The sequence below is a fragment of the Symphalangus syndactylus genome, chromosome 6 (genome assembly GCF_028878055.3).
Source record: "Symphalangus syndactylus isolate Jambi chromosome 6, NHGRI_mSymSyn1-v2.1_pri, whole genome shotgun sequence".
NCBI lineage: Eukaryota > Metazoa > Chordata > Mammalia > Primates > Hylobatidae > Symphalangus > Symphalangus syndactylus.
Genome location: NC_072428.2, coordinates 146,236,107 through 146,259,852, shown reverse-complemented (window position 1 = coordinate 146,259,852; position 23,746 = coordinate 146,236,107). Strand labels below are relative to the sequence as shown.

Below are 23,746 nucleotides of genomic sequence, written 5' to 3'. Positions count from 1 at the left end.
TGATCATTATGGCCATATGGAGAGAAAGGGAGGAGTGAAGAGGTGTGTGGCGCAGACACTTGCGTCCTCACCTGCCACAGTGGGAGTGCTCTGTGCAGGGAATCCAGAAGTTGCAATAGGAAGGCAAGTGCCAGAAGAACAAGCTGGACAGTGACTTTTGGGAAAATGGATTCAGGAGGGAGGAGGCATGACAGCAAACCCATGCATGTGTTTGACACGTTGAGCTATGTGCCTGCTTCATTTTGATAAAGATAAAACCTTTAAAAAAATCACTTAAAATTAAGACAAGTAGTATAGAAAGTGTAAAATAAAGTTGATCAGCTATTATACTAAATAATACTGAATGCAAGCTCTATATTTTACTAAGTGTAAATAGGCTGAATTTGACTGTTAAAGAACAGTTTATCAGATTGGATTATTCAACCTGTGTTTATCATTTTTGCTACAAGCATCTATTGCCCTTTCTTCTAGTAAACTACCTGATTTGGATTTGTGGATTTCCCCAGTTAGATGAGATTGGCAGAACTGCTCATCAAAGTTCACGGCTCTCCAAGAAACTGACATGTGACTCTAAGCTATGCCATTAGGATGCCTGCTTCCTAGACTTTTATTCTTCCTCATAGTGACATACAGACTGCGAGTACCCAGGACTGAGTCATCCCAGCTGTTACAATATGAGGAAACTATCCATTTGTTCTGCCACCTGGAACTCTCAGCTGCCCGTTTCCTCTACTTTCTTTACTGGAAAATTTTCCTACTGGTTGTATCTTATGAATTCCTTTTCTGTTTTAACTAGTGAGTCTATTTCAGTTGCCTATAGCCAATGAACTCTAACTGATACAGTTGAAACCTCCAATAAGATTCAGCTGGATAAGAGAAAAAGATTAAAATGAAAGGTGTGTGTATAAATGTATGTAAGTAAGCAAGCAAGATAGGTAAAAACAAAAAGAAAGTAGAACTTAAAATCCACAAAATGGAATTTAAGTTGAAAGGCATTAGAAACAAACAGGGTCATTATGAAATGATAAAATACATGATTCATAAGGAAGATGTAACAGTCTAGGATGAAAAAAAAAAAAAACCCTAGCAAACAGAACCTCCCAGTCTCAGCAGTCAAATACAAATGCATAATGAAAAAAAAAAAAAAACCACTCTTAAAAACTGAGAGAACTTAAAGTACAGTTGTAGTGGGTATTTTAATTTCTCTGTTTCAGAATTTAACAGATAAAATATAAAGAATACGAAGATCCACCATTAGAGAAACAAGCAGAAAATACGCACAGGGAAAATTCAGGTGATAAACACACAGAAATATGTCCAACCACATTTAGGGAAATGCATGTTAAAGTAACAGGAAGAAAACATTTTCCACCCATCACATTGGTAGAATTCGAGAGTTATAATATCCAGTGCTGAAGACGATACTGGAAAATAGATACTTTCAAAGCTATTGGTAGAAATGTAAATTATTTCAATAGTTTAAATTATTACAATATTTGGGGGAAGTAACCTACTATAAATGTTCATACCCTACTCAGCAATCTAAGTTTTGGGAATCTGTCTTACAGAAATAATTAGAACCAAAATGTACTGGATGGGCATACAAGAATGTTTATTGCAACACTGTTTCTAGTGGCAAAAAGTTGAAAACTTGAATATATGTAAAGGGAATAAAGTTGTAGTACATCTGTACTATGGAATGTTATTCAGCTATCAACTGGGACATATAATTGACTAGGAAAGCAAATGGTAAAGTAATATGTCTGACCCCATTCATGTAAAACATGTAATAAAAACCATGCATATGATACATATGTATGTATGAATGTGCTTCTGAATGTGAAGAAAGGTATGGAAGCATCAGCCAAGCTGTTCACAATTGTCATTTTAAGGAGGTGAGATAGAGAAGAGGAGGTCTTGATTTTTTTCACTTTCTATAGTAAGCCCAAGTTGCTTTTGTAATTGAGAAAAGATTATTAATAGATCAAATTAGAACTTTACCACGTTAAGAAATGTTCTAGGAAATGTGTAGTGTTTATTTTTAATATTCTTATTTCAGTAGCTTTTGTGGTACCGGTGGTTTTGGATGTATAGTGGTGTGGTCTGAGATTTTAATGTACCCATCACTGGAGTAGCATACATTGTACCCAATATGTCGTTTTTTATCCCTTGCCTCCATCCCAACCCTCTCCCTTCTGAGTCTCCATAGTCCATTATATCACTCTGTGGAAACTTGTAGTGTTTAATCAGCAAGAAGTTTTAATTGGTAATTATATGGATGTGCTTTCCTCTGAATCACAGCAACATTTGTTATTTTTCAATTAGCAGGATTTGCCGTGTGTTATTTCAGATTTTAATTAAAGGGCTACCTGTTCTATAGTGTTAGGGGTTCTGTTTTACTTCTAAATATTTTTTGCTTTGAACAGGGCTGTCTTCATCGGTGGAATACAACATAATGGAGTTGGAACAAGAACTTGAAAATGTAAAGACTCTTAAGACAAAATTAGGTATTGTACTTTTTTTTCTTGACTTGTGTACTGGCCTTGGTTTCTTATTAAAGACTTTACTGTAGTCTGAAATATTAGAAAATTTATGAAATCTTTATGTTAAAACTTTTGACCTGCCCAAAATCATTAATAAGGACTATCTTATAGTTTGGGGAGAGGATAAATTTACATTTATTCACTTTTTTTGGTTTTGTGTGTGTACAAAATGACTTCAAAGGTTCAAAGATTCAGAGATGTTGCTCCATTGCCTTCTCACTTGCATTATTTCCAACAAGTCATCTGTCATACTTATCTTTTAATGTGTCTTTTTTCTGTATCTGCTTTTAAGATGTCTTTATTGTTGATTTTGAACAATTTGATTGTGATACGCCTTAGGGTAGTTTTCCTCATGTTTCTTAGAGCTAGGAGCTTATAGTTTTCAACTAATTTGGAAATTTTTTGACCATTACTTCTCCAAATATTTTTTCTTTTCCCCTGATGCTTCCCTTTTCAGGGACTCCAGTTACGTGTATTTTAGGCTATAGCTTAAGGATGTTCCTTTATTTTTTAGTTTTTTTTTCTTGCTGTGTTTCATTTTGGTTAGCGTCTATAGCTGTGTCTTCACTTTCACCAATCTTCTGCATGTCTAATCTGCCTTTAATCTAGTGTTTTTTGCTTTTTTGTTTTTCTGCAGTCTGCAGTTTTCATCTCTGGGGGTCTGGGCCTGTTTTGTATCTTCTATTATGTCTCTGATTAACACGTTCAATCTGTGTCCTCCTTCTTTGTGAAAATATAGAATATAGTTATGACAACACTTACAATGTTTTTGTCTGCTACTTCTAATGTTTGTGTTAGTTCTTGATATGTTTTGATTGATTTTTTTCCACATAATCACTAGTATTTTCGTGCTTCTTTGCATGCCTGGAAACTTGTGATTAGAAAATAGATAATTTGAATTTTATCTTCTCAGGTGAGATTTTACCCTTGTTGGGTGCCTCACTTATAGTATTTCTTTTTTTTTGTTTTGTTTTTTAAGACAGAGTCTTACTCTGTCACCCAGGCTAGAGTGCAATGGTGCGATCTCAACTCACTGCAACCTCTGCCTCCCCAGCTCATGTGATCCTCCCATTTCAGCCTCCTGAGTAGCTGAAACCACAGGTGCATGCCTCCACAGCTGGCTAATTTTTTGTGTTTTTTGGTAGAGATGGGGTTTTGCCATGTTGGCCATGCTGATCTAAACTCCTGGGCTCAAGTGTTCCCGCCCATGTTGGCCTCCCAAAGTACTGGGATTACAGGCATGAGCCACGATGCCTGGCCACTTATAGTAGTTCTGTACGTGAGGAACTTTGTTCTGAAATGCAGTTAAGTTACTTGGAAACAGTTTGATATTATTGTGTCTTGTTCTGAAGACTTTTTAGGCTGGACCAGGGGATCATTGCCTCTAGGGTTAAGTATTCCCCACTGCTGAGGCAAGACCCTTCTACAAATTCTATCCAGTGTCCTGTGATTGATGAGATTCTGTACTGTCTTGTGGGAAAAGCAACTATTTTTGGCCTTTTGTGATTGTCGAGTGCTATTTCTTTTCATATTTTGGGGTGGTTCTTTCTTTAGCCCTGGGTTGTTTCTTCACATGCCTGAGCCGGTATACTTGAGAATTTTTTACTGAATTCTTTACTGAATACTCAAGGGTGACTCTTTGCAGATCCTTGGAGTTCTTTTTCTGTGCTTCAGTCACCTGTCTGGCACTTTGCTGCGCAGACTCCAGCTGACATAGTCTCCCCAGATTCCCATTTCATGCTCTCAACTCAAGGGATGAGCTGGGCTCAGCTTGTGTTCCTCCTTCCTGCATCACGGCCTGGAAACTCTCAAGACAGTAAGCTGGGTCAGAAAGGGCTTGTGTGGTTTGTTTCCTGTGTCTCAGGCATCATTGTTCTTCCACAATCAGATGTCCAGTGTCTTGAAAACTGTTGTTTCATATCTGTGTGCTTTTTGGTTTCTTAATTGTTTCAGGCTGGATGACAAACCTGGTCCCTGTTGTTGCTGCAGCTTCAGAAGTGGAAGTCCAGTGTTGCGTTCTTGAAAATCAAATATGGTGTTCATTTATTTTCATTTCTGTTAATAATATTATATTTCCTGAAGTTACTTCAGTCATCCTGCTGTTGGTAGATATTAGATCTGCTTCTAGTTTTTTGCTGTTACAAATAATGTTGCTATAATCATTCTGGTATGTAACTCTTGGTATATATGTTTTTCCAGGGTACATACTAGATATGGAATTACAAGATTGTTGTATATGTGCCTGTGCAACTTTTGTAGATAAAGCCAAATGGTTTTCTCACATAGTTGTATTAATTTGCATTCCTGCTGGGCATGAGTAGGATTCCTGTTGCTCCACATCCTTGCCTATACTTGACAATGTTGGACTTTAAAATTTTTACTGACTTAGTGGATGTGAAGTGGTGTTTCTTTGGTATTCTAATTCATATGTTCCTGATTTGTATTTGTATTTTTACATTTCTAATGTTCATTTAGCTTCTGTTTGAAAAACAGAGGTTTTCTGGCAATAGATTCTCTCAGTTTTTGTTTATTGGAAAACATACTAAAAATTTTTGTTTGGTAGTTATCAGCATTGGAAAGATGTTATTCTACTGTCTTCTGGTTTCTTGTTAAAAGTCATGTTGTTGCTCTTTCAAAGGGTTTTAAAGATTTTCCTTTTGTCTTTGTTTAGCAATTTTACTCTGATAGGCTTAGATTTGGTTTTCTTTGTATTTATCTTTCTTGAAATCTGTGTGTCACTTCATGATACTGTGGCTTGATGTCTTTTATCTATTTGGGAAAATCTTGGCCATTGTCTTATCAAATATTGCTTCTGCTCCATTCTCTCTTATTTCCTCAGGCTGCAGTTACACATATGCTAGACTTTTTCATTCTTATATTCTTTTCTGTATTTATGTCCATTTTTATCTTCATGCTTCAATGCTCTGATATTTTCTACTGGTCTGTCTTCCATTTTGCTTTCTTTCAGCTGTGTCATAACTTTTGTCAAAACTATTGAATTCTTTATTTTAGTTACATTATTTTTCAGTTCTAGATTTTCTATTTATTTTTTATAGATTTAAATTTACTTGCAAAATTTTCCATTTATCACTTATTTTATTGAATATGTTAATCATTTATTTTAAAGCATCTTTCTGATAAATCCAATATGTGGATCACCTGGAGGTCTGTTTCTGTTGTCTTTTTTTTCCCCTCTTTTTCCATTATTTATTTATTTATGAGATGGAGTTTCGCTTTTGTTGCCCAGGCTGGAGTGCAATGGCCTGATCTCAGCCCACTGCAACCTCCACCTCATGGGTTCAAGTGATTCTCTTGCCTCAGCCTCCCGAGTAACTGGGATTACAGGTGCCCGCCACCATGCCCAGCTAATTTTTTGTATTTTTAGTAGAGATGGGGTTTTACCATGTTGGCCAGGCTGGTCTCAAACTCCTGACCTTGTGATGGGCCCGCCTTGGCCTTCCAAAGTCTTGGGATTACAGGCGTGAGCCACCGTGCCTGGCCTCTTTTTCCCATATCTGGTAATGTTTAATTGAATGCCAGACATTTCTTATACAAAACTACAGAAACTCTGTATGATGTTTTCTTCTTCTTGGGAGAATGTACTTTTGCTTCTGGCAGACAATTACAGTAGGGACATATCAGTCTAATCCATTAGGTTTGAGGTCATTAAAGGACAGGCTTTAGTCTTTACGACGACCGGTCCATTTCCACTTTGTCCTTCCTTCATACTAGGGTATAGCTTTTCATTGGTCCTAATTGAAAGCCTAGTTGCTTAGTTATTGACTATGACCTCATTTTCTTAATGAATTTTAGTTTTTACCTCTCAAGAAACATGAGCCTGACAGAAGCTTTGCTTGGCTACTTAGCCTCATAGTTGCATCTTTCTGTTGTTCTTCTCGGCCTCTTAGCCACTGGCATCTTGAAGGGAAAGTGGCACTGTCTGCCAGGTTCACTTCTTTGCCCTTTGCTTTTCTGTATGATCATAGCCTCTCAAATTTTGACTGCATTGGTAGCCCCAAATGCCAGTGTCTGTCCTCTTGGCTCTGTTGAGTTTGCTGAAAGGTTTGCTTTAGAATCATTGCCTTTACCCATTGATTTCTCAACCTCTTGGGTCCATGCCATTTATGTATTGGGAAATGGCTTGCAGCAGAAGGTGTAGAACAAATTGGGGGTCTTAGCTCAGTTCACTTCACAGAATATTGGCCCCTCAATTTTCATTGTCTTGATAGCTTTCTGATATGCTCATACAGATTTTTTAAAAATTAAGTTTGATTCATCTTTTCTACTTGTTCTTAGCATGAGGATTGGTGTTATAGGTAAAAGTAGAAGTTTGCTTCCAGCCTTTAGAAAACTAGAAGTGCTTATCTTTGGGATATTAAAAATAGAAGGGGGCCCAGGCGCAGTGGCTCACACCTGTAATCCCAGCAATTTGGGAGGCCGAGGTGGGCGGATCATGAGGTCAGGAGATCGAGACCATCCTGGCTAACATGGTGAAACCCCATCTCTACTAAAAATACAAAAAATTAGCTAGGCGTGGTGGCGTGCGCCTGTAGTCCCAGCTACTTGGGAGGCTGAGGCAGGAGAATCACTTGAACCTGGCAGGCAGAGGTTGCAGTGAGCTGAGATCGTGCCACTGCACTCCAGCCTGGGAGACAGAGCGAGACTCCATCTCAAACAAACAAACAAAACAAAAATAGAAGAGATTTTTATTCATATAACTTTATTCATTCAGATATATATGTCAATATGTAGATCTATATGAAATACAAATATAGTAGGCCCTCAGTATTCGTGGGGGACTGGTTTCAGAACCCCTATGGGTACCAAAATCCACATATGACAAAAAATTATTGCAGAACCTGTAGCTATAGAAGGCCTACTGTATGTCTGTATTTTCAGAGTCAGCCGTATATTAACAATATATTTCCTTAACAATTGAGATGTCTTCACAGAGCTGAAATTTAAGCATCACAGGATTGAGGTGTTTAATGTAGCAAACTGGTTTTAAAACTCTGATTTTTGTCTGGGTGTCATAGTTCGTGCCTGTAATCTCAGCACTTTAGGAAGCTGAAGGGGGAGGATCGTTTGAGCCCAGGAGTTCAAGACCAGCCTGGGCAACATAGCAAGACTCTGTCTCTACAAAAAATAAATAAAAAAGATTAGCCAGGCATGGTGGCACGTACCTGTAGTCCCAGCTACTCGGGTGGTTGAGATGGGAGGATCACTTGAGCCTAGGAGGGTGCAGTGAGCTGTGGCTATACCATTGTGCTCTAGCCTGGGTGACAGAGCAAGGCCCTATCTCTAGTTTTTATAGTTTGTGGAGGAAAATTAAAAGTAATTTATGTTTTTTAAAGAGAAATTATGTAAAAAACAGATTATAGCATTATGGAATGAAAATGTTAATCTGGAGAAAACTTTGTTTTATTTTGTTTTTCCTTTTAATAGAGAGGCGAAAAAAGGCTTCAGCATGGGAAAGAAATTTGGTGTATCCCGCTGTTATGGTTCTCCTTCTTATTGAGACAGTAAGAATTTATTTGCCTAGTTAAAATAAAAGCAAATTATATTTTATTTACTTTAGCATTTGAGTATGGCAGCTCCCTCAGCTAAGTGGTTTTTCATAAACTAGTTTTCTGTCAACAGGATTAAAATCTTTTTCTGCCTTTATTTATGAAAATCTAATAAAGCAAAAATGGAAATTAATGGCAATTTAAAAAAAATTCTGAAGATTATCTGTTTCTTCATGAAAGCAGGAAATTCAGTCTTTTTTTCATTGAAAATTAAGAAAACAAGGTGTTGCAGATAACCTGCTTTAATTCTGTGATAAAATATGAAAATTACATTATGAAATTAGTTCTGATAATATTTTACCACTTTTTTAAGTCCGTGGAGTCATGTGTTTCCAACTGGTGAGATCACTTAGTAAAAGGATCTATATACTACCAGCTTTTGTCACAAGCTTTGAAATTACAATAACTTGCAGACTCTTAGAATTTTGTCAGTTCTTGTTTGTAGTCTGATTACTTTAGTTTTATATATAGCATTTTGGTCTTGTCTGCTTTCCCTCTATTCTGAAACATATATTTGGTTACCTAGATTTTAATATTTTGTATTGGTGAAAAATCTTGAGAGCTGACAGTTTGCTGTTTGTCTTGTAGTCCATCTCGGTCCTCTTGGTGGCTTGTAATATTCTTTGCCTATTGGTTGATGAAACAGCAATGCCAAAAGGAACAAGGGTAAAGTAAAATCGTTTAAAATGTCTTTCTTTTGCAAAAGTATTCTATGTCTATACCCTGAGTATTTCAAGTAAGCAAATGAAAACATTCACCTTTGTGCGTGTATATACTTCAAGTTGTATGAATTTCTTTATGCAAAGAGCCTTTATAATATAAACTGTGATTTTTGTTTCTAAGTTTTTACTTTGGATTGACAGGGCCTTTTTTCAAGTGTTGGAATTTCCTTTTAGATTTCTTATCAGAGTTTATCTTGATTTTACTGAAATTCATTTGGCTATATGAAATTCCTTTAGCCATAGTCTTGATTCGGATCCCCCCACCTGAGTCTTTCCAGGACCTTGTGCCATCTGTTATTGCCGTTGTTGTATTCAGTTACAGCCTCTTCTCCATGAGTATAAGCCCACCGTCATGCTCCAGGTGCCTCATCCTACAGACAGACAAGAAACTACCCTTTGCCATGTACAGTCTTATGTTTTTCTTTAGTTTTATACCTAAACCCACTGATAGAACAGGAAGTCACTTACTATACTGACTTCCTAGTCACTTTTAACCCATTTTACTATATCAACAAAACAAGTCCTAAGCCCTATAGTATATTTTTGTACCCATCCCCCTTAGTGCTTAGTAGAGAATGACTTGTACGTTATAGGAGATCCCTGTATAATTGTGTAAAAAAATTAGATACTGTTAATCCTTCCTACATGGCTTCTCTTGAGATAGCATAATTCCAAAGTATTATCTCTGTTGATCAATAAGCTTTTGTAGGGGAGAAGAAGTAATACCTTTTTCTAACCTATTGGAAGGTTCATGGCTGAGATGCCTATAACAAAAGATTAATAAGAGAAAAGCTGACAAACTTATTTAAGATAAGTTTTACATATCACAGGGGTCTTCAGAAATAAAGAAGACCAAAGAAACAGAAAAAGCTGTGTACTTTTATGCTCAGGTTTGGTGAAGAGTGGACAGTAGTGGGGAAGTATGACTGGAAGACAGGGGTGTGATCTAATGATTATAAACTGGGGGAATTTAGCAAGGCCTGTTCATATTCTTCTCGATGTCCTCGTGTCTCTGGAGATAAACATGTGCCTCTCCTCTGGGTGGGTTGGGGGGGCACCCTCGAATGGGGGTCTTATGGCCTGCTTCGCAGGAGAAGGAGGCAGATCAGTATGTGACCTTCCTAGGTTTTCTCAAATACCAGGTCTCATATTTTGGAGTAGTGTGTCTCGAACCCCATCACTTTCTACCAGCATCATTTATTTCTTCTTCAAAAGATTGTCAAAAAGTTATTTTTTATTGGGCTGACTGTAGATTCTTAATTATTCCTGGTGTTTCTATTGGATGTAATCTGTGCTGACAAGTAAAACATTCAGATAGTTTCTTTTACTAGTAATCTTTGAAAATACTGTTTTACTTCAGTAGGGAATGATTTTTTCAGATCTCATTATAAAAATAGTAACTTTTTGTGTATTTTTTTAAGTTCTAGGTAAAGATAGTTTTTGAGATAGGGATAATTGTTTAGGAAAAAATTTATAGCATTACTTTTTAAAAATCTATGTTAACAGTTACATCTTTTGTAACTCTGAATTCCCAAGGAAAATTTGGGCAAAAGAGACTTTCAGGTATGGGAACAGGATATGCACATTTACTCTCTTTCTACTCTTAGCTTAATTTTGACATACTTTAATTGTGTAATCTTTGTATGTTGTGTAAGCATTCAGATAGCTATATATCCTATTCTTATTTTTCTATTGTGTTTTTAAAAACTCTTTCCCAAAACTATTCAGGATTTTTTTCCTCAAGTAGCAAGTTGCCCCATTTTATAACAGTAAGCATAAGGATGTCATCTTGACAAGTAACTTAAATTACATTTAAGATAAGTAATTTTTCTTGAGCTTGTTAAAATTGTTAACATGGTGCCTAAATTTGTTGATGAAATCAGTCTAATGTCATGTCTTGTTGGCCTTTGAAAGTCTAGATGTTATTTCAAAGTAGTAAACATTCATAATTTCAACTGTCTTATATTTATGAAACAGCTGTTTTAGGGAAACCAATATAATGGTGTCATCGAATCCTGAAAAGTGTCTTTCTCCCACCCCAGGGGCCTGGAATAGGAAATGCCTCTCTTTCTACGTTTGGTTTTGTGGGAGCTGCACTTGAAATCATTTTGATTTTGTATCCTTTCTTTAACTGAATGTTCAGCCTATCCACAAATTTTATACCACGTTTTCTGGGGCAGTGGTTATTTACTAAGACACTTGTCTAGAAGAGAAAACAACAGATTAGTCTTCCTCAAGCACTTAAAGTGGCTTTTTGTTTTATTTTTCCTATGGGCCTTAAGACTTTGGAGACTGCCGAGAACTTAGGAAACTTGCATTCTGTTGGAGAGTTTTTTTCCTTGATTCTCACAGCTATCTTATGGTGTCCTCTGTTGTCGGCTTCTATAGCCTTCGATTTTTTGGAAACTTTACTCCCAAGAAAGATGACACAACTATGACAAAGGTAAGGTAGAATCTTAGGTGACTCTGCCTTCCCAGACAGACTGCTTTATTTAATAGTCATCCTGAATGGTTCATTTGTAGTGATAGGTATTTGTTTGTAAGTTGCGTAAACACAAACTGGAAGATTTTCAAAATGCTGAGTGAGTGGGAAAGGGATGTACCCTTGTTTAATTTGGATGGCGTCCATTCACTGTAAATGCAGAGAACTGCAGAGCTTGTTAACTAGCTATAGAAGGCTCCTGAAAGGACTCTTTTTCCTCTAAAGAAAACGTATTGCTAATGAGTAACTTGGATTGTGCTAACTGTACTTCAGGGAGCTTGTTTGAAGTCTGAAGAACTTAGTTGCTACAAGTAGTAGAGACAAAGTATTTCAAATTTGAATAATTAAAGTAAGACGGAAGAGTTCTATTCAGAAACATTTTGTAGTCTGAGGCTAATTTGACTTTTTCCACAACATGTCATTGGCTTCAGAATAAAAAGGCTGTTGCTGTGTATAGTGACTGAATCTTTATAAAATATTCCCGTAGGGTGACAAAGAAGAATAACTAATAAGAGCTGCAAGCTTGTTTTGTTTTTATTTTATATTTTTAGCCTACTTAAAGGGGGGAAGTTATTGTACACACACACATACACACACAGCTATTTCTTTAAACTTAATAAGTAGTTGAGATTCAGTATCTAGTTTAAGTGATCATAAATATTAATTGGTATTTTCAACTCTTATTTACCATGGAAGAATAAACATGGGATGCATTATTTAAAAAGTTTAGAGGTTTTGGATTTCTGGTGCTTTTTAAATCTTACAATTAACATTAGAAATAGATGTAATAAAAGAGATCTTAAGCAATAATCTGGCCTTAAAAATGTAGTCAGAAGTATCCAATATGTTAATTATTTTTTACTTGACAGGCAGAACCTTTTGAAATAACAACTGCCATCAGTAATGTAAAATGTATTATGTAGGTGTCAAGTAACTTAAGTATTCTATAACTATATCTGTGCTAGGTACTGTAAACATCTTCTAGAACTTACAGATATAACTTTATTTATTTTCAAAGTGTGTTATTCTTTGAAAATTCTGTACTGGAATAGTAAGTATCATTAAGAAATCGGCAAAGTACACTAGGTAACTAGAATGCACAGTAATTTCTCAGAATGTTACTGGGTTTGATTGTCATCCTGCTGCTTAACTGCCCAATATTCTTTCTCATTTCTCATAATAGATCATTGGAAATTGTGTGTCCATCTTGGTGTTGAGCTCTGCTCTGCCTGTGATGTCGAGAACACTGGGTAAGTGTCAATGAGAAATTTTCACTTAAAGATCCATGTGTTTAAAAACTGTCTTTACTGAACTTACTTAACATTTACTTTCTAAACTTTTACATAAAGATTACCTTTGAAATACAGTGTTTCTTCCTACATCATTTTACACCTTTACTTGTATACTTTATGTGTAGGGACATACCAAGACAAATACTTTTATCAAATAAAGACTATTTATTTTTTAAACACTTAAAAGCATTCTTTCTCCAAACAATGGCCTGGTTTTTTGTTGTGTTTTGTTTTTACTGACACATCTATAAGTTAGGCTTTTGAGTCCTCTAGTGAGGAAACTGCATTAAACTAATTTTTCTATATAAAAGTTTTTGAGCATTTATAATTTAGTATGGTTTAAAAAATTGAAAATTTGTAAATTATTTTAAGCTGCTTTGTGTCCACGAAATAGAGGTGAAAGCAATGTAATCTCTGAGAACACACTCTGATTCAAAGGACACCCTTGAGAGTTCCCACTTGCCTGTCATTCATTTCTGTCATTTTCTTAATGTTTCAGTTTACGGAGAATTTGATAATCTTTTAAAAGAAAAACAGATTTTCTCTTTGTCATTGAAATAGTTGAGTAAGTCTTCCTTTAGTCGTCTTTTATAAAATACTATCGTAGACCATATTCTGAGTTCTTCACTAAATATTATTTCAGACAAAAGTTTCCATTAAGCATTTCTATCTAATTCTCTAGACTTAGAATTGACTTAAGAGTGCACACAAATGATTGGAAAATTTCGATCATTAAATTTTAGCTACTTGCTCATAACAAAAATTGCTGGTAACTTTGAGTTGCTTTTGTGTTAGCTGTCATATTGCCTCCATTATTTATTGAAGACTTACAGATATCAGGGATGCAGGCTGTGCAAAGAAAGTAGAAGCTTTGTAGGTATCTTCATAATTCTTACAAAGGATTTCATGTTTGTAATAGAAAACAAAATTAAAGTGTAAATGTAAAGGGACCACTGTTCCATAAGCTAATAAAAAACTGGTGTGGGTAATAGTCTTATTTCTTTTGTGTTTGCTTTATAGGACTTGTAATTGTTTTGACATCTGTGTATGTGAATCTTGAAAATGCTGAAAGTATGCTCTTTAGCAACCTGATTTGATGTTAAATGTTATCATTTATATTATGACAGTCTATTAAATAATTTCTGTTATATTTCAGCCAACCTATCATTTTAATACTTATGAAACTCATTCACTGTACTGTTATTTAAGATTGAATGCTAATCATTAATATATACCGATTATATGGAAGAAAATTACATGCTGAGTATAGTTTTAATACAAAGAAAACAAGCTAATGGTAAAATTTACTTTTTGAAGGCCAACAAATTAAATTCCAGAGTAGTTTGCCATAGAGATAAATAAAAAGAAAAAAAAGAAAGATAGAACAATTAAAATGCAGCTAACAAATGCCTGGACCCAGCTGTCCAAACAGGATTAATGGAGTGCATTAGGGTACAGTGAGTCATGTGGTGCTTTGCAAAATATCAACACGCACTGCATTACATGTTATGCCCAGTGGCATTGAATAGATGAAAAGAAATAAATACGTTAAACAGATTCATAGAGGCTTTTCACAGTATTAAAAAAGCAAATTTCTAGACTAAAAGAAAAAGCTTTATTTTAGCATTATGGGAAATGCAAACTAGAGAGTTACTTTGTAATTCCTCTATTAACCCTTTAGAATTGAGTCTTTGATTTTAAGAAGATAAAATATAGAGAATTGTCATGAATATTATCCTAGTGTATAACAGGATTTTGATTTACCAGCTGAAAAGCTTATAAGACTAGAATAGAGGATGTATTTAAGCAATCAGATTCCAAGCTGTGACATTTTTCAGTCTTTCTTGTTGCCTCTCTCAAGGAAACCCTGACCTTAGTGTGGTCTCCTTTGCTCCTGTAAAATCAGCCAGCAGTGCCCCATCACTTACAATGAAATGAGAAATGCAGTAACAAGAAAAATCATATTTTATCTCTATATGTGTAATTTCTCTATTATTTAAAGTTTTTTTAGTGAAGAGTATAAATTTGATTATAACTTGAAATACATTGAATCTAGTATAAAAGAAATAATTTGGTGATGTTTTTGCTTCAAAAATGAAAGTGTTCAATGGACATGTTTCTTTTTTAAAAATTTGCCCACTATTGTTGATGCATCACAGGCTTTAGATTTAAGTACATGGTGTGATATGGCATATTTATTAAGTAATTCCTTTTAAATAGCTTGTTACATTTGAATGAAAAATTTTGTACTAACTGAAAAATCACCACTAAGTAAATTTTATAAGCATATTACTTGCCACAGAGAATTAAGTTGTGAGAAAAATTTTGACCATGTATTCTTGGTTAAATAGAATTAGTATAAATGATGGTTTTATTTTTCATAGGAAACACAAATAATCTGTACTTAAAATTTTTTATTAGAACCCTGCAAAAGTAATGCCATGTAAATGAATATATTTTTCAAAACATTGTTTTGCTGCCTGTTCATACTTAAGTTTTCAGAATTCAAAATTTGGGGAGATTTGATGTCTGTATTTTTAGTAAACAACTTACTATGTAGTTTAATAGACTCTCAGGGTGATTAAAGGAGATGTTTGCAAACAAGGTGAAAATAGAACAAGAGCAAACTAATTATCTATAGGTGTCCAAAATTCTATGCAATAAAATATTTTGAATGTTGCAATGAATTTTATAAGAATAGATTCTATGTGATTGCTGATATGTTATTATGCTTAATCATGAAACAATTGAGAGGTTGACTTTTTTGTGTTATTCTTTATTTGAATTCTCCTTTAAAGAGGAAAATTTTTCTCTAATGCAAATGATAGTCTTTGAAATGCTTTTAATAATTTCTATATTGTAATTATTTTTACAGTTATTTTTCATCTTGGAGGCTCTTTCTATAATTTATAAGTTATGTAGGGTCCAAATACAATTTATTTTTAGTATACGTGTAGTAAATAAAACAAAAGCACTTTTTCAAATCAGCTTGAATTTATTTTCAGTATTTTCACATATTTCTCATTTGGGTCCCATATAATCTATCATCTTACAGGAGGTAAAGTAGATTATTCTTTTTTGCTTCTTGATGACGGGACCTTGTTTTATAATGGGTCTTTTTTGGAGAGGTCTTTATTTGGGGTTTTGGTAATCCCTATTTATCTTTACCCTGGGCTTTCTCTAGCTCTTGTTGTGAAACAGAAATAAACAATGCTTTCACAGAGGCTTAGCAATGACGAATGTGAAATGGAAGTATAAGTCATATATTCCTAATTATGACATTGATATAAAAATCATTTCAAACCCTATATTGAAAATTTCTCACCAAAAAGTATTTATGATTTCATTATATTCAGATATAGAAAATAATAAATGAATAATATGACTTAACTTTTGGTTGATTACTAATGTTCTTGTATCTGAGCAATAAGCTTATATATACAGTTGAGATTTTTAAGAATAAGGAATTCCCAAAAATATTTTGTGCCAAATGTCTAAAACAGTTAAGAGAGCAGCTCATGATATCACTGTAAAAACTCATATTCCTGGTATCTACAAAATGTGTTTCCTGACACTACACTTCTTTCAGGGCACACAGCCCTGTCTGAGAAAATGTCTGTGGGTCACACATACCTAAATTTAGTCACCTGTTGATATTCAGCTACTTTAAATTTATTTGTTATAATTTTCATGCAGAAAATAATTTCCTTTAGGACCATTTAGCTGGAGGGAACCGTAAGAGGTAATTTGAAAAATGTTACAGTTAAAATGTTACAATTAAAACTAGACAAATGATAGTAAGGGTCTAATTTGTCCTAAGAATAAAGACCTCTAAGCTATCTGAGTATTCTTTTTTTTTTCTTTTTTCTGAAACAGAGCCTAATTCTGTTACCCAAGCTGGAGTGCAGTGGCACAATCATAGCTCACTGCAGCCTCAACTTCCTGGGCTCAAGCAGTCCTCCCACCTCAGCCTGCTGAGTAGCTGGGACTACTGGCAGCTAGCTACTTACACCACACCACCACACCTGGCTAATTTTTTGTAGAGATGGGGTTTTGCCTTGTTGCCCAGGCTTGCCTCAAATTCCTATGCTCAAGTGATCCACCTGCCTTGGCCTCCTAAAGTGCTGAGGTTACAGGTGGGAGTCACGTGCCTGGCCTTGCTGAGTATTTTTTTTTTCTTTTTCCTTCTTTTTTTTTTGAGATGGAGTCTCACTCTGTTGCCCAGGTTGAAGTGCAGTGGCACAATCTCGGCTCACTGTAACCTCTGCTTCCTGGGTTCAAGTGATTCTCCTGCCTCAGCCTCCCAAGTAGCTGGGATTACAGGTGCCTGCCACCACGCCCAGCTAATTTTTGTATTTTTAGTAGAGACGGGGTTATGCCATATTGCCCAGGCTGGTCTCAAACTCCTGACCTCAAGTCATTTGCCCGCCTCAGCCTCCCAAAGTGCTGGGATTCCAGGTGTGAGCCACCGTGCCTAGCCAGGCTGAGTATTCTTAATAATACATATGCACAGTCATTTCTGAGATAGATGAACAAATTATCTCATTTGTAGGAAATTGTATTTTTAGTATTTAATCATGTAAGTGAATACATAAATAAATAGTCCTGATGAAGAATACTAAAAATTAGAGATCCGGCTGCCACTTCTAATTCCAGTCTCCTCTTCCAAGTTTCCAGAAATGTCTTTGGTTTACAGCTTTTCAGACCTTTTCCTGTGCATATGTATACACGTGTTTGTGTGTATATATGTGTACTTTGTAGAAAATTTTAAAATCTCACCTGAGTATTACTTTATTTCTAATTGTTTTGTTGGCTTTCTCCTTATTTCTGATGACTCTTAACTTCGTGTGCTGCCTAGAGGGAGTTAAGAGAAGAAAATGTTTTGAAATAATTTTCTTTATCATATCTCAGTCACCTGAACATCAATTTCAAACCAAAAGAGAGTTACAGAAAGAGATAATTGAATGTTTGCCAGTGACTTGTAATTGCCTAATTCTATGGATTCCGTTTTTAATTTCTCTGTGGCATTTACTGTTTGTAATTTCACCCCCCAAATCTTGTCTGTCTTCATTTCTGGTCACTGCTCCTCTCTTTTTCCCTCCTGCTTCTCTGGCCATTCCTTAGCTGTGTCTTTTACTGCTCCTCAACTACCACCCATTAATTTGCCCCAAATTGAGACCTCCAAACCACCACCCACCCTAAGCTAAAACAGAGAAGTCTAGCTCTGTGCTACTTATGGATGTCCTCCTGCCACCTCACACTGGTCATTTCTAAAACAGAACCTGTCATTTCTCTCTCTCCTGTATTTCCCTTCAGTCTCTGGGACACTTTCTATCCAAGTGGTCAAACCAGAAACTTGAGACTTATGGTAAATGCTTCCACCTTCTGCGCCAGTACCTTATGGCAGTATTCACTTTCATATTGGTAATATTTCTCACATCTGCCTCTTTTTTCTGAAACAAGATTTAGCTCTGTTGTCCAGGCTGGAGTGCATTGGCACAATCATTCATGGCTCACTGCAGCCTCCACCTTCTGGGCTCAAGTGATCCTCCCACCCCAGCCTCCCGAGTAGCTGGGAAAACTGCCGCCCACCACCACACCCAGCTAAACTTCTTAATTTTTTGTAGAGATGGGGTCTCACTCTACTACCTGGGCTTTCTCACTTGGAAAATTGAACTCCTCGAACTCCTGGGTTCAAGTGATCCTCCCTCTAAGCCTCCCAAAGCATTGGGATTACAGATGTGAACCACCGCACCCGGCCTCACATCTACCTCTTTCTTCTCATTTTCCTTTTTAAAAGTGAAAAGAGTCAGACTTGTGTAGCATAAAAGGCAGAGAGCTGAGTATATGATTTTAGTATTTTATTGTGAGAGTAGTGTTTGTGAAGTAGATTCTAAGCAGATGTCCTTTTCTTTGAGAAGGACAGAAAAAGAAGACATCAAACCAAACCAAAAGAAATAAGGACATATTTAATTTTCCAAGTGAGAAAGTTTGACTGAGCCATACCGTGGAGACCCATCTCTGGAGAACTTTCCTCAGGAAGATCGCAGCCAGTTACCATCCACACTGGAGGGCTTAGGCATGCACTTCTTTGAAAATTAGCACAGAAGGTTCTTTCTTGGATTCTAATTATAATTCTCTTTCATTGGATTTTAGTTTGTCTTCAAGTTCACATACTCTAGTTCTGGATGACTAAATTTAAATTGCCTCCAGATTAGAACAAAATGAAATTGTTGCATGTGAATCCTCATGACGAACATTGTTTCGATATTTGCAAGTACAGTTTTCCATCTCTGAGCTTTGGTTCCCATTATTCCCACAGTCTTCTCCCATTCACCTTTCTCTGTCTATCCAAATCTTTTTTATTCTCTGAGGCAGAGTCAAATCCTGCATCACACATGAAGGTGTCTCAGAGTCTTGCACTTTCAGCCTTGTTTTATACATACCTATCTGTATTGACTTTCTCATGAAACTTTATGTTCCTTGAAGGACAAGACTTTTTTTCTGCATCTTTTTATTTTTCACAGCATCTAGTTAATAAGTATTTTTGATGTCAATAAGTATTTTGATGTCGGTGGGTGCCACCATGTTGAGTGTATATTGTGTTCTAGAATAGATGAACTAAGGTACTCCATTTGTCCTGCTTTTGCCCTGGTGGTCTTTATTTCCATATTCTAAGCTTTTCTGACCAAATATTTTGGTTTTATTATTAATATTTTAAAAGACCATTACAACAATAGCCAAGAGGTGGAAACAACCAAAGTGTCCATCGTTGGATGAATCGGTGATCAGATTTTGGTACATAAACAATAATGGAATATTCAGCTAAAAGAAGGAATGACATTTAAGTGAAATAAGCCAGTCACAAAAAGGCACCTCTTTATAACTGTGGTTGCACTTATAAGAGGTATCTAGAGTAGTTCATTTCATGAGTTGCCAGGAACTAGGGTGAGGAGGAATGGGAGTTCTTGTTTAATGAGTATAGATTATTCATTTTTTTAGGATGAAGAGAATTCTGGGGATGGATAGTACCGATGGTGAATATACTTCCTATCACTGAACTGTACACTTAAAAATGGTTAAATTCGTCAATTTCATGTTATGTGTATTTTATCACAATTAAAAAAGAAAAAAGAGTAACTAAACGGGTACATACTACAACATGAATGGACCTTGAAAACATTATGTTGTTATATTGTACGATTCCATTTCCATGAAATGTCCAGAATAGGAAAATCCATAGACAGAAAGTGGATTTTTTTGGAATACATCCAAAACCCTTGAACTGTTTATTTTTAAATGGTTGATTTTATGTTATGTGAATTTTACTTCAATAAGTTACTTTTTGGCTGGGTGTAGTGGCTCACACCTGTAATCCCAGCACTTTGGGAGGCCGAAGCGGGCAGGTCACTTGATGCCAGTAGTTCCAGACCAGCCTGGCCAACATCGTGAAACCCCATCTCTACTAAAAATACAAAAATTAGCCAAGCGTGGTAGCGTGCGCCTATAATCCCAGCTTCTTGGAAGGATGAGGCAGGAGAATCACTTGAACCAGGTGGCAGAGGCTACAGTGACCTGAGATCACGCCATTGCACTCCAGCCTGGGTGACAGAGCGAGACTCTGTCTCAAGAAAAAAAAAAAAAAAAAAAAAATATTTTTTTATAAGGCTTTTATTCAGTAGATACTCAGTAAATATTTGTCCTCTTCTCTGTTTCCTTGGCGTGGCAATCTAATGCCAGGGCCTAATTGTTTTTAGTAAGTCAGTCTTTATGTGTTTGCATTTGCCTTCTTAGTGCCAGGCACTTGATAAGGAAAGGCAGGTGGAAGGACTTTTGAAAGTCGCCTTTCTGGTGTATAGAGTCCTAACCTGGAGCACCTCCTTTGTCCCTTCTTTCCATTCAGAGTCTACTTGTTATTTAAGGGCTAGTTCAATCCCCACCACACATACACATGCACAGTGAAAGTGTGATCTTGTCATTTCCCTGCTCCAAATGCTGCAAAAAAAAGACGTTTGCCATTCAAATACTGTACAGTTTCCTTAAGGTAACACATACGATCTATACCTGACCTCTGTCTGTATCTGTTGCCATTCCAAACCTCACATTCTGAGCCATTAGTAATAAAGATGTAATCTTCAGGTGTGTTAGAAACAAAGTATGTCTGCTGTGCCTTCTATGCCTTTGAACACATTGCTTTGTTTACTGTGAGTAATTTTCTTCACCAGCCGTTCTCCGGCAAAACCTAACATGTTATTCAAGACTCAGCTCAGCCATGAACTCCACAAAACAAGTTTGCCATGAGGTATCTCCCGTGCACTCTCATATAACACTCGGTGCAGTTTTCCGTTTATCTACCAGGCCACTTATCACATTATATCCAATGGCTTTTCTTTTCCTCCATAAAGCTGTACGCTCCTTGAAGAAAGGGATGGCCTGCCACACAGCATTTAGCACACGTATGCGGTGGGAGGTTTACACACTCTCGCTTCCCATTTCACTTAACTGTTTGTATATAGACATTTGGCCATACTGGAAATACTGCATTGTTTAAAAAGTCTTGTCTTCCTGGGAAGGCTATCAATACCATGAGGGAATAAATGTCTTACATATTTATTTTGTAGCTTCTGTAGTACATGCACAGTACAATGTAGGACTATGGGAGGGACTCAAAAATTCTTTAAAAATTTAACTTAAAAACAAATACAGAAAATATAGAGTTTCTAAATAAATGTAATTGGTACAGCCATACATTAATATATTAATGCATGATACTGGGTGTATAGCCTGAAGTCTAATAAATGCATTTTAACAGCTTTATTGAGGTATAATTGACATACAATAAACTGCACATGTTTAAAGTGACAATTTTGTAAGTTTTGACTTATACAAACACCTGTAGAACCACCACTGCCATCAAGATAGTGAACATATTCATCACCCCCAAACATTTCTCCCCTCAGACTCCACTCGTGTTCCCCTATCCACCATTATCTCCAGACAGCCACTCATTTGCCTTTTTTTTTTTTTTTCCAGACAAGTTTTTTAGGGCAGTTTTAGGTTCACAGCTAAATTGAGAGGAAAGTGCAGAGATATCACACGTACCCCCGTCCCCCACATGCAGAGCCTTCCCCGTTGCCAACATCTCCCACCAGAGCGGCACATTGGTTACAGTTGATGAACCTGCACTGACACATTATCACCCAGAGTCCAGAGTTTACATTAGGGTTCATTCCTGGTGTTGTACATTCTATGGGTTTGGGCAAATGTATAATGTCCCATATCCACCATTATGGCATCATGCAGAGTAGTTTCGCTGCCCTAAAAATCCTCCGTGCCCTGTCTATTTATCCCTCCCTCTCTCTCTCACCCCCGGCAGCCACTAATCTTCTTACTGTCTCAGTAGTTTTACCTCTCCCAGAATGTCATGTAGTTGGAATCACACAGTATATAACCTTTTCAGATAGGCTTCTTTCATCTAATGTGTATTTAGGGTTCCTCCATATCTTTCCATGGCTTGATAGCTCATATCTTTTTAACGTCGAGTAAGATTCCATTGTCTGGATATACCACAGTTTAATTTATTTTTGTATAAATTTACGGGGGTACAAGTGCAATTTCGTTGCATGCATAGATTGTGTAATGGTGTAGTCAGGGCTTGTAGGGTGTCTGTCACTTGAATAATGTACACTATACCCATTAAATAATTTCTCATCGTCCAGCCTTCCCCCTGCCCTGGCGCCTTTTTCAGTCTTCATTTTCTATCATTCTGCACCCTACATCCATGTGAATGCATTATTTAGCTCCCGTCTGTAAGTGAGAACATACAGCATTTGTCTTTCTGTATCTGACTTGTTTCACTTAAGATGATGATTCCACTCATGTTGTTGTGAAATACATGATTTCATTCTTTGCTCTGGCTGAATTGTATTCCATTGTGTTTTTATACCACATTTTCTTCATCCAATCATCCATTGATTGGCACTTAGGTTGATTCCATATCTTTGCTATTGTGATCAGTGCTGCTATAAACATATGAGTGCAGGCATCTTTTTGATATAATGATTTCTTTTCCTTTGGGTAGATACCCAGTACCGGGATTGCTGGATCAGATGGTAGTTCTATTTTCAGTTCTTTGAGAAATCTCCATACTGTTTTTCCATAGAGGTTGTAATAATTTACATTCCCACCAACCATATAGAAGTGTTCCCTTTTTTCTGCATCCTCTCCAACATTTGTTTTTTTTGCATTTTAATAGTAGCCATTCTGACTGATGTAAGATGATATCACATTGTGTTTTTAATTTGCATTTCTCTGATTAGTGATGTGGAGCATTTTTTCATATGCTAGTTGGCCATTTGTATGACCTCTTTTGAAGTCTGTCTTTTGCCCACTTTTTGAAGTGTGTCCTTTGCTCAGTTTTTAATGAAGTCATTTTTGTTATTGTTGTTGAGTTGTTTGCATTCCTTGTAAATTCTGGATATCACTCTCCTGTTGGATGCATCATTTGCAAACATTTTCTCCCATTCTGCAGGTTATCTGTTCACTCTGTTGATTATTTTGCTGTGCAGAAGCTTTTTAGTTTAATTAAGTTCCATTTGTTTATTTTTGCTTTAGTTGTCTGTGCTTTTGAGGTCTTAAGTCATGAATTCTTTTCCTAGACCAATGTCCAGAAGAGTTTTCCTAGGTTTTCTTCTAGTATTTTTATAATTTCAGGTCTTACATTTCAGTCTTTAATCCATCTTGAGTTGATTTTTATATATGGTGAGAGATAGGGGTCCAGTTTCTTTTATCTGCATATGGCAATCCAATTTTCCCAGCACCTTTTATTGAAAAGGGTATCCTTTTTTTCAGTGTACGTTTTTGTCAGCTTTGTCAAAGATCAGCTGGCTGTAAATACATGGCTTTATTTTTGGGTTCTCCATTCTGTTCCATTGATCTGTGTCTGTTTTTATACCAGTACCATACTTTTATGGTTACTGTATCCTTGCAGTATAATTTGAAGTTAGGTAAGTTGATGCCTCCAGTTTTGTTCTTTTTCCTTAGGATTGCTTTGGCTATTCATGCTCTTTTTTGGTTCCATATGTATTTTAGGGTAGTTTTTTTAATTATGTGAAAAATAGCGTTGGTATTTTGGTAGGGA

The 23,746-nt window shown here is 36.2% G+C and overlaps 1 protein-coding gene across 9 annotated transcripts in view; it reads left to right on the top strand.

Moving 5' to 3' along the window:
• The window catches only part of LMBR1 (limb development membrane protein 1), a 210,272-nt gene that overhangs the window by 157,366 nt on the left and 29,160 nt on the right, over positions 1-23,746 (top strand). For all 9 annotated transcript variants that reach the window (XM_055269781.2, XM_055269778.2, XM_055269782.2 and 6 more), the window contains 6 exons: positions 2,427-2,507; positions 7,989-8,065; positions 8,699-8,776; positions 10,875-10,948; positions 11,185-11,275; positions 12,498-12,564. In XM_055269781.2, coding sequence (XP_055125756.1) covers positions 2,427-2,507; positions 7,989-8,065; positions 8,699-8,776; positions 10,875-10,948; positions 11,185-11,275; positions 12,498-12,564 — 468 coding nt within the window. The remainder of the gene's footprint in view (positions 1-2,426; positions 2,508-7,988; positions 8,066-8,698; positions 8,777-10,874; positions 10,949-11,184; positions 11,276-12,497; positions 12,565-23,746) is intronic.